Source organism: Erythrolamprus reginae, chromosome 2, assembly GCF_031021105.1.
Source record: "Erythrolamprus reginae isolate rEryReg1 chromosome 2, rEryReg1.hap1, whole genome shotgun sequence".
Taxonomy (NCBI): domain Eukaryota; kingdom Metazoa; phylum Chordata; class Lepidosauria; order Squamata; family Dipsadidae; genus Erythrolamprus; species Erythrolamprus reginae.
The window spans coordinates 256891364-256907928 of NC_091951.1; the positions used below are offsets into that span (position 1 = coordinate 256891364).

Genomic DNA, 16565 nt, shown 5'->3' on the forward strand with positions numbered 1-16565 from the left:
CAAACTTAATTCATTCCGTAACCAGGTTCTTAAGTAGAAATGTTTGTAAGAAGGAGCAATTTTTCCCATAGGAATCAACGTAAAAGCAAATAATGTGTGCGATTGGGGAACCACAGGGAGACTAGAGGCCCTGTTTCCTCCCAGGAGATTCCTAGAGAAGCCCCACGGAGGCTTCTCCTCACTTTTTCCAGCCATGTTTCATCCCAGAAGATTCCTAGAAAGACCCCATGTAGGCTTCTCCCTGCCTTTTACGGTTACAGTTTTGACGGCTCGGGTTTGTAAGTGGAAAATGGTTCCTGAGAAGAGGCAAAAAAATGTTGAACATCCAGTTCTTATCCCCTCCCGAGAGAGGTTTTGTAAGGATTTGCAGTTGTTGGAAAATATCAGTGTATAGAAAATTCCTATTATTGGAAATCTTTCAGCATGAAGCATGTTCTCAATCACCCAAATATAAGTTTATGATAACATCAAATCACATCTGGTAATCTAAAACACCAGTCATTTAGTAGTAATTCTCCACTAATTGTTAAAATCTGCAAATTTCACATTGACAATAAAGTTTCAGGTTGGTGCTGAGCTTAGGTGTCATGTCTAAAGGAATGGAATCAAGGAAAAGAGAGCACGCCTACAAACAAAGTGGGACACAAGGAGATAAGAAGGCCAATTGGTCCTAAAGAAAGGAGAAAAGAAAAGAAAGCTACTGGAAGTTAGTTGCCAGTTACTAGAAATGACATCAGGATTATGCCGTCATATATCAATTATCCAGAACCATGAGAAAAATGAAAAAAATTCAAGTTGGGCAGATCAGTGTGTGCATAAAAGCTGTTCCAGAGTCCAATGCCGTAAATTTTCATTGCAGTCAGAAGGAAACCAAAGTTCAAAAAACACAACAATAGAGTCAGCCTGCTATTTCTGTTTAAATGTATATAATCAGCCAGTGTTGCTTATTGGTGACATATCAATATTACAAAGAAAAAGAAAGGGCCTCTCGTTCAGGAAATTATGTTTCTTGAAAAAGCCCCAAATGTTTATTTATTTTATTTAACACTGAAATAACAGAATGAATCCTTCAATTGAAGACTCTCAATCAGGGGTGTCAAACTCAAGGCCAGCGGGCTGGACTTAATTTAATTTATTAAATTTATAATTTGCTGGGAATTGCTGGGAACAACCTCCGTCAGCAAAAGAGGAGCTCAGCCCGCCACAGGCACCCCCAACAGAAGTGACATTGAGCTGGCCACACCCACCCTGGCCACGCTCACCTAAGTCTTCCAAATCAAACACAACTTTGATGTGGCCCTCAATGAAATTGAGTTTGACACCCCTGATATAGAGCAAAGATTTAAAGGAATAATATAACTCTCGCATTTTGTTTTGTTTTTTCTACAATTGTCTGAAAGTAACAAAATGATTTTTGAATAGTTGGCTCTCTTTCAACGTGAACATTTATGTCATGTCCGTGAATCTGATCTAGTTTATGGCCACTGTTGGGGATGCAGATCTGGTCCAAAGACTCAGTCGTCCTATTCAGGTGATCTTGATTAGCATTACCACTTGAATCATCCAAGCAATGTTTGAAACTAGCTTAGAAATCAAGACACTGTTGGGGTGTTTTTCAAGCATCTACACAAAAGTGTCATGCGTGAGCACACACATGAACTAGTAGTAAAGGGTTTAAGAACCAACTACTGCTTCCTACTCAGTATGTTTCATTCATTATCTATTCTCTGAATTCCGATTTTGTTGTGAGTGGTCCACGACAAGGTCAGTTAGTGACAGATTCTGAGGATGAACCGGGCCTGTCTTGCTACCCTAGGCCAGCATTCTTGCCAGCTGAATCAGAGAGTCAGAGTGAGGGAGAGCTGGAACCTGAGGAACCTCCAGATTGTAGAAACCCTAATGATGGTCTCCCTTGATTCAGAGGAGGATGAGGACCTGGGGGATCAGGAGCCCCTACTAGATGCCAGGGTCAGAAGGTTTAGAAGAAGACAGGAAAGGCTTTATGGGAAAAAGTTCAGATAGTAAGTTTATGAGAGAAGCCTAGTCATTTTTAGCTCTGGGGATCAATGACCACACCCATACAGTATAAAAGGAGGATTTCTGGGAGAATAGAGGTGTGGTCTGACAGCATGTCCGGTTCTAGCATTACTAGAACCGGAGTTCCGGAAACGCTTTGCTGGCAAACTGTGGCTTTTCCTTTAAGATCATTGCAGAGAGACTGTGAAGCTCAGAAGATTATTGGAGTATGTTTTTGACAGCACGTGTAATCATTGTGGAATGCTCTAATTAGACTGGGCTCCAGGCCTGTAGCCTACTCTGTTATCTCTTGACTCTTGACCATGAACGTTGCCAGCAGAAATTTAAAAAAGGACTATGCTTTGTAACTTTTGTTTTCTGAAATACACTCGTCTTCTGGTTTAAACTTTTGCAGTGGGTAGTTCATTATGTCGGGGAAGGAAGAAGTTCTTAACCCGTTTCTCAAACAAGGAATATTTTTAGATTAACATTAATCTAAAGTATTTCCCTCTATTTCTTAACATCAGCAGAATGAGCAAAGAACATCTCAGCTACTTGAGTCCCGCCTCCGAAATAACTTGGTAGAAGATCAGGTTTCTTAGCATGCATTTCAAAAGAACCCAGGAGAATGGTTCTAACTAGTTATTTTATTTATATATCTACCAAAGCCATCAAGAGTTCTCACTCAAGGCACTAATGGCTAGGCTCAGATCAAATTATTTTGGGTAAATTATACAAAGACTTGCCTCTGAGAAAAAGGCTAATGCCGGGAAAGGTGGAAGGAAAGAGAAGACGTCATTGGGGGTACATTGCTGAGCGATCTGAAAGACTAGGTTAGGGACAGAATATAATTGAGAAAATATATATACAAATTAAAAATTACTATCCCACTCCCTCCTTCCCACCCCTCCCCAGTGATGGGCTACCAAATTTTTTACTACTGTTAGTACAGGGTACATGGTTGTTAGGGATTGCCATTGTAAACTGCATATTGTACACTTGTACCAAATTTGTACTTAAAGAGTTAATGTGCACTTAAAGGGTTAACTTGTACTTGAAGAGTTAATATTCAAGGCTGTTTCATCACTTCCTCATTGAAGCTATAAAAGCTCATTAGTCTGCTCAGTCACTTCCTTTACTTTTGCCTGAGATGGGGGAATTGTGTTTGCGCTTCGTGCGTATCTTCTTGTATAAGCTTTGTGCTTATTATCTATATTGTATTTTGCTTTGTGCTTCTATCTTGTAATTGCTCAGTGCTTATTATTCTGTATTTGCTTCGTGCTTATTCTGGATTGCTTATATTTTGTTTATATGTAAATAATACTTATTTAACTAAGTCTGTGTCTTGGCTTTATCACACATCCGCGCTCTGTTAAAATTCTCTGCTAGGTGTTGTCGAAGGTTTCATAGACTAACCGAGACAAGCCAACAACTACCACACTGTTGACGTGGTTTATGCATTTTGTTTCAACATCTTTCAGTGCAAATTGGGTGCTCTGGGGTGGAGCTCCAAATTTTGCTACCGGAACTGCGTTCCTGACCGTTCCTGTAGGAGCCCATCACTGCCCTCCCCCCACTCTCTCTTTCTGTAAAGGATATCAAAACCCTTTTTAACCCCACTGTTCTCTTGTGTTTTACAATGCTCTTCCAATAATTTATACGTTTGGCTTAAGGAATATTTTTAAATTTTATACATTACGCCACTTTCAAGGGAAGGAAAAATGTCACCCTTTTTGGAACCTGGAGGAGCTTAAATGAGCTCAATAGATGATCTGGTTTACTCAGTTGGGCCCTTAGAGAGTTCCCATCCGGACTTCCCAATATGAATCTGACTTTTTAAAAAAAGAAACGCAAAAGATTAAAAACTGTAAAATATATTTATTTGTGCCATTTCCTCATCCGAATAGTGCTTTGATGTGCATGCAGTGCATAGAGAATGAGAAACTGAACGTTTAGATATAAGTATTATGTATTGGCACACATAGACATTTATATACATATATACAAAACACACATATTCCTAGAGCATATTGACTTGAAAGTACACTCTTAAGGTACAAGTAGTCCTTAATTTACCATCAGTTGCTTAACAAATGTTTGAAGTGGCAACCGATTTGAAAAACATGATTTGTGATCTGTCTTTGAGGTTATGGCTAGCACATCAGCCAAATGGTCATACAATTATAGTCTGGACTTTGGAAAACAGCTCACATTTATGACTGATTGCAACATCCTGCGGTCACCTGATTGCATTTTGTAACATTTTTTTTGCCTCCCTCCCACCAAAATGCAGCAAAAATTGCTGCCAGATAAAATGGGTTTGCATTTAGGGTCACGTGGTTCATTTAATGATGACAACATCATTCATTTATTTATTGACTTTTGACTTGTTTAACAACTGTCATAAAAAAATCATAACAATCGAGTCCAGTCACATAATGTCACAACTTATGACCACAACAACTGAAATTTCAGTCTCAATTGTAATCGTAAGACAAAGATTACCTGCATGTGTATAGCCAAAAAGTATTATATGGAAAACACCCTAACACCATTTATTTTTTAATTTCACAAAACATTCCCCAGGAGAACAAACTCTTAAGTAGTTTGAATTGATAAATAATTTAAAATCTTCCATCTTAAGCAGCCTCTTCAGCGGAACAATCGATGCCTGCATAGGTGAACTTTTCATACAAAGTGGTATTCACATAAGTCTGGAAATACAATTGAAAAGAGTAAGCTTAATATATTTTATTTATTTATTTATTCAATTTCATTTATTCAATTTTTGTGCCGCCCTTCTCCTTAGACTCAGGGCGGCTTACAACATGTTAGCAATAGCACTTTTTAACAGAACCAGCATATTGCCCCCATAATCCTCATTTTACCCACCTCGGAAGGATGGAAGGCTGAGTCAACCTTGAGCCGGTGATGAGATTTGAACTGCTGACCTACAGATCTACAGTCAGGTTCAGTGGCCTGCAGTACCTCACTCTACCTGCTGCGCTACCCCGGCTCAATCTTACAATTTTACTTGTACATACCAGCTGATGCAAATTATTTTTATTTTTAATTTATTTATTAATCATTTTTTAAAGAAGAAGAAAAAGAAGAAGGAATGGGCAAAATGAGAAAAGAAAAAAAAAGATGCAGAAATATACTATCAGCAAGAGGATTGAGTCTGTACAGTTAGTTGTCAGTATATTACTGACAAGAAATTAACCATTAAATAAATTATTTTAACACTAGAAAAGATTTGAATTTCTCAGCTAAGTCCCCACTGATGATGAAAATTCTCATAGATTTCTTTCGTTAATCCCCTCTATGTTGCTGAATCTCTGCTATTTTACTTCTCTTAGGAAAAAAACCCATACTTGTCCCAAAAATACTTATCTTAGGTCAGGCTATGACTGAACACTTAAACATGGACTGATTAGACCAGGACATCTGATATTTCCTTTAGAATTTTGTGACATTCTGCCTCTGGATATTTTGTGTCAGTCAATGCCTGGAATTCACTACCGGACTCTGTTGTTTCTTCCCCCATCCCAAAATCTTCAACCTTACATTATCTACAATAGACCTCTCCCCTTTTCTAAGAGGTCTGTAAGGGGCGTGAATAAGTGCATATACTTATATTATGTTAAACATACTACAATACAAATACTATATTTGTATGATAAACAAACAAACAAACAAATAAAATAAATGCATGAGGGATTTTCACAACAATACTGAGATGTGATTTCCACCAATGCTGTAACATAGGACTTCCGTTTTATTGCCCTTGTGACATAGACGTTAGTTTCAGGGTAATCATTTCAATGGGAAATGTGACTGGAAATAAGAAATCATGGTTTATTCTTACCTTCCTTTCTTCTAACATCCTGCTCAAGGAAACGAGTATCTGGGCAAACGATGGCCTTTCATAGGGTTTTTCTCTCCAGCACTGCCTCATTAAATCATAACTGAGGGGGGGAAACCCAGAAGGAAATATCAGCCAGAATAGCCTAGTTAATGTATTCATAAGAACTATCTGATACTTAAAAACAAGACATTTAAATGACAGAGATAGCATATGGCAAAACAGACTGTCCAGTCCTTCCCATATTACTGTTATTAGTGATCCCATTTTTAATGGCCCTAAGCTAAGTGTAGATTGTATATGCATCCACTTCTGGGTGTTTTCCTTGAAAATTCTGGAAAAGGCATAGAAGAACAGCTCTTATTAGTTTCAATTTGAACTAAAGACAAATAGTTTAGTGTCTTTTTTAAAAATGGTGCCTGGGCTGTGTGCCAAGCCCCCCTCTTCCAAGTCACCCCCACCTTCTTCTTCGTCCGAGGAAACTGCACTACCTGCCTCTGTCGGCAATAAAACAGGCCTATGACATGTTGATGTTTCCCCTGCATCCACCTCCACATTCCTTGGGGCAGGAGTTGGGCCAGAGCCAACCACAACAATTAATAAGGAACTTCTAAAGAAAAAAAGAACATCAACCAAAAAAACCTTACAGGTGACAAACTCGAGGAGAGAGAACCTGACAAAAAAACAACCAACAAATAGCATCTCCTGAAAACACCCAATTAGCCGAATTGCAGAATTACAAAACTTAATATGTAATTCCATTATATAAAAAATTATAAACAAATAACAACTAACTAACAAAAAGGAAATAAAATTTAAGAGTAAAAGCTGAAAAATAAAGTAAAAAGAAAGAAGTGTTTAAGAAGAAAGGAAAACAAGCATAAAAAGAAAAAAGAATAGAAGAAGAAAAACAAGGGGAAAAAAGAAAGAAAAGAAAGAGGAAAGAGAGAAAAAAAGAAAAGAAGGGGAGGAAGAAATGGAAAAATAACCTCCTCCTCTTCTTATACTTCATCTCCTACCTTCATATAGAACCAATGCATTCATGAAAGCTTAACTTTTAGCTTTAAACTCCTTTTTACCTCCAACCTTTTCCAAGTCATATGTCTATAAATATTGTAAAAAAATAAAAAATAAAATGAGGGAATGAGTAAGAAAAGAAAAATCCCCCCACTGGCCCACTGGGATCAACTCCAGAGAAGCATGCTGTATACCCAGCTAAATCATCATGCCCTAATCTAACATTAACGCTGCATGTCCAGCAGAATCATCATGCCCTATTCTAAATTTGTTAATACCAATAACCAATAGGAAAAAAATCCATTTCTTTAATCCTAATTCAATTAAAAAAAAACTGGTATGCAAAAAAAAAAACCCTTAATTTTTGACATCTGGATAAAAAAATAGCTGCTTATTTTCTTGCATTATGCAACAATGCTATTAGCTAAACCTCCTTTAAGCTGTTCACATTTTCAAAATCTAAAAGATGATTAGGCTATAGAATTTCAAATTTCTCCATATCTCTTCTATGTCTATTTTCATGTATATTTAAAAATGTTTTTAAATGATAATCGCCCATTAATAAGAAACATCAATAATAAACACCAGAAGACTTCCAATAACAAACTAAAGGGGGAAAACCAAAAAAGATCAAACAAAAAAATCTCATAGTAACACCCAATTAGCCAAATTACAGAATTAAAGAAAACCTAATCAATAATTCCTTTTTAAAGGAATTATAAACAAATAAAAAATAGGTACAAAAAAAGAAACAAAATTTAAAAGTAAAGATAAAAGGAGTAAGAGTTAAGGGTTTATAAAAAGAGAAGAATATGAGACAGGGAAAAGAAAAAGAAAGAATAAAGGTACTGACCAAAGAGAAAAAAAAGAAAAGAAAAAGAGGAAGAAATAAAAAGGAAACTTCCTCTTCTTCTTACACTTCACCTCCTATCTTCCTGTAAATCCAATGAATTTCATGGCACCTTAACATTCAACCGTAACCCTTATTTAACTTCAACCCTCTTTAAATCGTATATCTTTAAGCAATAAAAAACCAAAGTAGAAAATAATATAAAATGGGGAAATAACCCCATGAAAGTAACCAAGAGTGGAAAGTTCCCCTATTGACCCATTAGAATCAACCCACAAATAAAAAGCTTTATACCCAGCTTAATCTTCTTGCTCTAATCTAAGCTTATCGCTGCATGCCCAGTGGAATCATCGTGCCCTAACCTAAATTTATTGATTCCGATAGCCGAAAGAAAAAAAAATCAATTTCTTTAAACCTTCTTCAAATAAAAACCTTTCAACCCTTATTAAACCTTTCTATCATTATAATCCATATTTTCTGTATTTTAATTATTTCTATAGTCAATTGTTATTTTTCTAATAATTTCTCTTGCATTATACTTTACGAAAAGAATAGAACTAACCGGATCAAAGAAAAAGAAGCTTCTCAAAAAACCCACTGGAATCAAGTTGTATATCTTTGTGCCCTACTCTAATATTTGTGCTGCGTAGTCAGCGGGATTCTCATGCCCTACTCTAACAATAATGATCCCAATAAATAAAGAAAAAAGCTTCCCCCTCCCAAATCCAAATCAATCTCTACCCCTTCATAAATTAATGCATTTTTCAAAAAATTATAATTGAGTATTCTGTTAATCCATTAAATCTATTTATCTATATTCTATAATCTATATGTTTTAAATAATCAATATAATATATCATATAGCTTCCATCTTAAAAGGAAAAAGGAAAAAAAGCCTTCCCTATCTTCTATCTTGATCTTTTTTTAAAAATTACCAATTTCTATCATCCATTATTGTTTTATTTATAAAACTTTATCTTGCCTTATGCCTTAAAGAGAGGCGAGAGGGAAAAAAAGAAATATAACAAACTTAATCAAAGAAAAGGAAACTTCCCTGAATACCCACTGGAGTCAAGTTATGTATCTTTGTGTCCTACTCTAATATTAGCACTGCATAGCCAGCGGAATTCTCGTGCCCTATTCTAGTATTAATGATCCCAATGGATAAAACAAAAAAACCTCCTCCTCTCAAATCCAAATCAGTTTTCTACCTTTTTGTAAATTAATTCACTTTTAAAAAAATTATATTCTAAATATTTTAAAGGTCATCAGGGAAAGGAAAACTTTTCCCCAAAACCCACTTTTACATCGATTCCTATGGGAAAAATGGCTTCTTCTTACAAATTTTTCTTAAGAACCTGGTCACGGAACGAATTAAGTTCGTAAGTAGAGGTACCACTGTATTTTAATAGTCACCTCTTTTCTTTCTTGAAGCAAGCTTATTTACTATTGTGAGTTCATTTTTGCCATTTGAATTGAATCTCACCTCTGATCCCATAGAGAATTCAAGACCATTTTCAGTATAGCAAGAACCAAGAGACTTACACCTCATCATCACAGTTGAGTGGTTTTTCCAGTCTGTACCCTTGGGGCAATTTTTCATAGAGTTCTGCGCAGGTCATCCCACAATATGGTGTTCCACCTAAAAAAAACCAAAAACCCTTTTTTTCTTCTTCTTTTGAAGGGAGGGGTTTGTTTGTATTCTTCTAGATCACAATAGATTTATAAACAAGACAAATGAGATATTATCAGCAAGGCTGGGCACATAACTTTCAAGTTCAGATCTGCAAAATTGCAGATCTGAACTTGAACCTTAGATATCAGAAATTATTTCCCCATTTTTGCTCCGTTTTTGGGGTTACTACAAATAATGAAGCTATGAAGTATCCAGCTGGGTATGAAACACAGTTGATGTCTGATTTAGTGGAAACAATTGCTTAAAGTTTTATGTACCGTAGGACAGAAATTTTTGAGTTGATTTCTGTTTAATAATAAATGATAATGAAAAGGTAGGAGTTAATGTAAACACTCTGCATTATAAGCTCACATAAAACCCTCAAGGGATAAAGATCCCATTTTTTTCTTCTTTTAACACTTGTTTGCTAACATCTCCAAATTGTTAACAGTAGAGGAAGCTAATATCATCTTTTTTGGAGATAGGGATAAATGTGCACACATGGATACATAAAGGAGCAAAAAGCTTCCCTTTAATGCAGTGGTTCTCAATTTGGGGGTCGGGATTCCTTTGGGGGTCGAACAACCATTTCACCGGTGTCACCTAAGACCCTGGGAAAAGACAAATTTCCCATGGGGTTAGGAACTAAAGCTTCTATTCTGGAGCCTTGGAACAATTTTTACAATCTGACTAATCAGGCATTTATGATGGGGGTGTCCCTCTAACCTTCCTGCCAATCAGCTTAAAGCTCTATTGGGAGAATTGGCACTAGATTTATGGTTGAGGGTCACCACAACATGAGGAACTGTGTTAAGAGGTCGCAGCATTAGAAAACTTGAAAACTACTGTTTTAATGTATGCCTTCTTAAACCTATTCTCCCTAGCCCAATCTGTTTGCTCAACTCAACTATCCAGCCCAATTTGCTTGGCAAACCCACATATGGAATATAAGCAGTGTCCAGAAGTAAGCCACAATTCAGGCGTGCAGTTTCCAAATATAAAAAGTCATAAAACATATCAGCTGGTCTATGCTGGTCTCTTGGCATCCTCTTCTATTTTGGTATTGGAACTCAGGGGTTTCGTGTCCACGAACGTTAGTTTTTATTGTGAACATTTACATAGTAATCTGTCATAAATATATTCTACTTGTGTGTTTATGAGCACATATATGCACTTGAAATAAACACTGAACAAGCAACATGATAAAAACCAAACATATCCAATGAATAAAATGATGCACACTAAGACATAAATATGGTTTCTATATGCAGATACCAATATTAGAAAAGATTTGATTTGGACTTCTATTTATTAGCTTTTTGGTTGAACAAGCTATATTTGTTTGTTTGTTTGTTTGTTTGTTTGTTTGTTTGTTCGTTCGTTCGTTCGTTCGTTCGTTCGTTCGTTCATTCATTCATTCATTCATTCATTCATTCATTCATTCATTCATTTATTTATTTATTTATTTATTTATTTATTTATTTATTTATTTATTTATTTATTTATTTATTTATTGGATTTGTATGCCGCCCCTCTCTGGAGACTCTCGGCGGTTAACAGCAATAACAAGACAGCATACAATCATAATCCAATACTAAAAACAATTAAAAACCCATTATTATAAAAACCAAACATACATACAGACATACCATGCATAAAATTGTAAGGGCCTAGGGGAAAGAGTATCTCAATTCCCCCATGCCTGGCGGCAGAGGTGGGTTTTAAGTAGCTTACGAAAGGTAAGGAGGGTGGGGGCAATTCTAATCTCTGGGGGGAGTTGGTTCCAGAGGGCCGGGGCCGCCACAGAGAAGGCTCTTCCCCTGGGTCCCACCAAGCGGCATTGTTTAGTTGATGGGACCCGGAGAAGACCCACTCTGTGGGACCTAACTGATCGCTGGGATTCGTGCAGCAGAAGGCGGTCCCTGAGATAATCTGGTCCAGTGCCATGAAGGGTTTTATAGGTTATAACCAACACTTTGAATTTTGACCGGAAACTGATCGGCAACCAATGCAGACTGCGGAGTGTTGGTGTAACATGGGCATAATTGGGATATGCTAGGATGATGTTCTTGGTAGAATCATTATAATAAAAGCATGACAAGCTCTCAGAATATATCAATTCAAAGTGCAATAGCGGCAAAAATAAGTGATTTTCCGATTAGGGGAGAGAACGAACAAGTCATACCTAGAAGCATTTTTAAAATTATGTATCTAGGTTCTGGTAACCCTGTACCAAGAAATGTCAGAAAATGTTCACCAAAATTATTGAGAGTAGCTTCTCCATCAGGATAAATAAAATTATGTAGGGGGTTTTTAGCACAGAAAAAGCACAGGAAAATGGAGATGTGTGACAACAACAAAACATAATTTTCTAATCCATAAATTATCCCACAGTTGACTGGCTTTATACCAGCGAAGGATTGCTCCTGGTTTGGCCTGGTTCTTAGAAATGGTAGCACAGGCTTTGGGAGGCACACACACGAGTACGAATCGGTAGTAAAGAGTTTAGAATCCACTATTGCTTTATATCAGTGCTTTGAAACTTGATAACTTTAAGATGTGTAGACTCTAAGAATTCCCACAGCTCTGTTTGGGGATGGGAAGCTTTTATTTATTTATTTATTTTATTTATTTATTGGATTTGTATGCCGCCCCTCTCCGGAGACTCGGGGCGGCTAACAGCAATAATAAGACAGCGTACAATAATAATCCAATACTAAAAATGATTAAAAACCCATTAATATAAAAACCAAACATACATACAGACATACCATGCATAAAATTGTAAAGGCCTAGGGGGAAAGAGTATCTCAATTCCCCCATGCCTGGCGGCAGAGGTGGGTTTTAAGTAGCTTACGAAAAGCAAGGAGGGTGGGGGCAATTCTAATTTCTGGGGGAGTTGGTTCCAGAGGGCCGGGGCCGCCACAGAGAAGGCTCTTCCCCTGGGTCCCGCCAAGCGGCATTGTTTAGTTGACGGATATGATGCCGAAACAGGGGTGGATAGTTTTGCGTGTATATGCATGATGGGTTGTGCGCACATGTGCAGAGGGCAGGATATATGGGAGGGGCATCGCATTATGTGTGTGGGCACTTGCCCATGTATGAGCATACACACACACACACTTTTGGCATCTGAGGAAAAAAGGTTCTCCATCACTGGGCTATACCCACCCTAGGATTTTATGTTCTTTACCAAAATAAAAACTATAAGGGTTAGGGTTAGAGTTAGGGTAAGCAAACTTACCCAAGCTAACTATTTCCCATATCAGCACGCCGTATGACCAACTGCAAATAAGACAAAAGAAAATAATAGCTTAGCATTGATTTCCTTGGAAGAAATGTGTATTATAAAAACGTATTGACATAGAAGCAAAATACTGAATTGTTATCAGATGTAATCTTCCTTTTTGCCTCATTTGTTTATTCTTTCTCTCTCGAGCATGTACAGCACCTTTTTTGATTATTTTGATTCCCCCTGTGAACATCACAAAGTTGAAAACAATATTCATGGGAAATGGATCACCCTCGTTTTCACAACACTGTCACACAATGAATTAAATGGCCAAATCAAGATCTGAACTCAATGTTTGTGTCTTAATGATTCCATTATACATTTTCTCCAAGTTTTCTACTTTGAATAAAGAAATATAAAAATTGTCTAAACAGAGAAACTCACACATCACTGTTGGAGGTATACACGCTGTAGTTTAAAGATTCAATTGCCATCCATCGCACCGGAAGCCTTCCCTAGAGCAACAAAATTAACATGCTATGTGAATAGGATCAAACATTATTTCAAACTACGTTTATGTTACAGGGACAGTGATCTCTGGACAACGGACATTGTCTGTGCCCATCTTGCAGCGAAGAGGATAATCCTCCAACATCGGAAAGATAACTTTGGTTGAAGACTTGATATTATTTGCAAATTAAAGTTGTTACAGACGTAGATTAGTATAGATAAGTGATGGCAAACCTTTTTTGGCTCGGGTGTGAAAAAGGTACGTGCCCATAGCCATAATGCAATGCCCTCCCCCAACGCATGCACACAACCCCTGTGCTGCCCCCTCGTGCATGCACACAATTCCCCATGTTGTCATCCCCCGCCTCACTGAAGTCTCCAGACTTCCGGTAGGCACATTGGACAGTGTTTCACTCTCCCCAGGGTTCAGGAAAGCCTTCTGAAGCCTGGAGAAAACGAAAAACGGCCCATGGGCTAGCTGGATGTTTGGAAATGGATTTCTGGATGGCCTGTTGGCCCATTTTTGGCAAACTCTAGGGTTTAGGAAAGCTTCATCATCTTTCAGCTGTGGCGAGGAGGGCATTTGCCCAGGTCCACCTGGTGCACCAGTTGCGGCCCTATTTTGACAGGGAGTCACTGCTCACAGTCGCTCATGCCCTCATCACCTTGAGGTTCGATTACTGCAATGCTCTCTACATGGGGCTACCTTTGAAAAGTGTTCAGAAACTTCAGATCGTGCAGAACACGGCCGAGAGAGCCATCGTGGGGCTTCCTAGATTCGCCCATGTTTCTGCAACACTCCGTGGCCTGCATTGGCTGCTGATCAGTTTCCGGTCACAATTCAAAGTGTTGGTTTAAAACCTTTAAAGCCCTGCATGGCATTGGACCAGAGTACCTCCGGAACCGCCTGCTACCGCACGAATCCCAGTGACTAATAAGGTCCCACAGAGTTGGCCTTCTCCAGGTCCCGTCGACTAAACAATGTTGTTTGGTGGGCCCCAGGGGAAGAGCCTTTTCTGTGGCAGCCCCGGCCCTCTGGAATCAACTCCCCCCGGAGATCAGAATTGCCCCCACACTCCTTGTCTTTCGTAAATTACTCAAGACCCACCTTTCCCCCAGGCTTTTTTATATTTATGTTTGGGTATGTATATGTTGTTTGCTTTTTTAAATATGATAGGGTTTTATGTGCTTTTTAATATTAGATTTGTTTTCGCTGGAATATTGTTTTTAACTATTGTTGTGAGCCGCCCCGAGTCTTCGGAGAGGGGCGGCATACAAATCTAATAAATTGAATTGAATTGAATTGAATTCCTGAAGCTTGGGGAGGGCAAAAAATGGCCAAACAGGCCAATCAGAAGTTCGGAAACGGACTTCCAGTTGGGCCATTTTTCGATGTCCCCAGGTTTTAGGAGGCTTTCCTGAACCCTGGGGAGAGTGAAAACGACTTAAAAGAAGGCCCAAAATCAGCTGACCATTGTGCACATGTGTGCTGGAGCTGGTATAGAGCCTCGTGTGCCCTCACATATGGCTCCGCGTGTCACCTGTGGCACACATGCCATAGGTTCATCATCACTAGTATAGATAATAGCAATGAAATACTGTAGTCATACTTTTTTGAAACTGTTATGAATGCATGATAAGTCTACGTGATACAATATATAATTTTATTGTTGTACTGATTTTATTATATGTTTTTTTCTCTTGTTTCTTTTTTATTAAATAAGTAAAAGGGGGGAAATTAGAATGGCTTCCTTAGACTTTTTAAAAGAGGGAACGTCTCTTGTATGCACATTTCTGATTTTGTTCCTAGATGGTATTGTTAATCTGCATAGTCATGGTTAAAAACAACTCTGTAAAGAGGATATTATCTTTTCCCCATTATAAATAGGATCCAGGTGTGCAGTCACAGTACCACTTATCGAACTTGTAGGCAGCCACACAATAAGTGACAAAAGTCATTCAAAGTCCCACTACAGGTGTATAGAGCATTGACTGTGTCATTATGACTATCATGTTGACTTTTTTGAAGCTTGCAGTTGTTCCTGCAGATAATTTTCACATCTATATAAAGTTAATTATTATAAACTCTCCATCTTTGTCCTTTAGCGTCTATAAAACATTATGTCATCTAAATTCTCAATAAGAAAGAAATAGACTAATATCTAACTTTCTTATGGTACCAATGATGTTTCCAATCAAGAGAAATCTAGTCTTATGAATAATAGTGGTTTTCCATTCTGTCTGCTCCTTTCTGAACAGGTATTCTTTGCAAGAAAAATGATGAAAGAAGTGGATGAAAAATGAGAGGGGACAAAGCCAGTTGACTCAATTCCAGGAGCAAATCCTAACTTTATATCCTGGATAGTTTTAATCAGATATAGGTTTAATCCTGGGATGAAATTCAAAGGTTTTCCCCACAGGTTCTGTGGGCATGGCTTGGTGGACAGGTAATGGCAAGAGAATCTCCATTCCCTTCCCACCCTGGGGCCAGTCAGAGGTGGTATTTGCTGGTTCTCTGAACTACTCAAAATTTCCGCTACCGGTGATGTGCCGGTGCCTGGAGGCTGTTGGGGCCTGGATGGGTGTCAACAAACTCAAACTCAACCCAGACAAGACGGAGTGGCTGTGGGTTTTGCCTCCCAAGGACAATTCTATCTGTCCACCCATTACCATGGGGGGGGGAATTATTGACCCCCTCAGAGAGGGTCCGCAACTTGGGCATCCTCCTCGATCCACAGCTCACATTAGAGAAACACCTTTCAGCTGTGGCGAGGGGGGCGTTTGCCCAGGTTCGCCTGGTGCGCCAGTTGCGGCCCTATTTGGACCGGGAGTCATTACTCACAGTCACTCATGCCCTCATCACCTCGAGGCTCAACTACTGTAACACTCTCTACATGGGGCTACCTTTGAAAAGTGTTCGGAAACTTCAGATCGTGAAGAATGCAGCTGCGAGAGCAAATATGGGCTTCTCTAAGTATGCCCATATTACTCCAACACTCCGCAGTCTGCATTGGCTGCCGATCAGTTTCCGGTCACAATTCAAAGTGTTGGTTATGACCTATAAAGCCCTTCATGGCACCGGACCAGAATATCTTCAGGACCACCTCCTGCCGCACGAATCCCAGCGACTGGTTAGGTCCCACAGAGTCGGCCTTCTTCGGGTCCCGTTGACTAAACAATGTCGTCTGGCGGGACCCAGGGGAAGAGCCTTCTCTGTGGGGGCTCAGACCCTCTGGAACCAGCTCCCCCCTGAGATTAGGATTGCCCCCACCCTCCCTGCCTTTCGTAAACTGCTTAAAACCCACCTCTGTTGTCAGGCATGGGGGAACTAAAACATCTCCCCCTTGCCCATGTTGTTTTGCCGTTTGATTGATTGACTGTGTGCCTGTTTTTTATATAT

At 38.7% G+C, this 16565-nt stretch overlaps 1 protein-coding gene across 1 annotated transcript in view; it reads right to left on the reverse strand.

Annotated features, from left to right (window-relative positions):
* Positions 1–3879: 3879 nt before the first annotated feature.
* The window catches only part of TEK (TEK receptor tyrosine kinase), a 78113-nt gene continuing 65427 nt past the window's right edge, over positions 3880–16565 (reverse strand). Inside the window, exons 19-23 of the mRNA XM_070742473.1 lie at positions 13100–13170; positions 12668–12708; positions 9294–9390; positions 5885–5984; positions 3880–4730 (exon numbers count right to left, since the gene is read on the reverse strand). Coding sequence (XP_070598574.1) covers positions 4656–4730; positions 5885–5984; positions 9294–9390; positions 12668–12708; positions 13100–13170 — 384 coding nt within the window. The 3' untranslated portion in view covers positions 3880–4655. The remainder of the gene's footprint in view (positions 4731–5884; positions 5985–9293; positions 9391–12667; positions 12709–13099; positions 13171–16565) is intronic.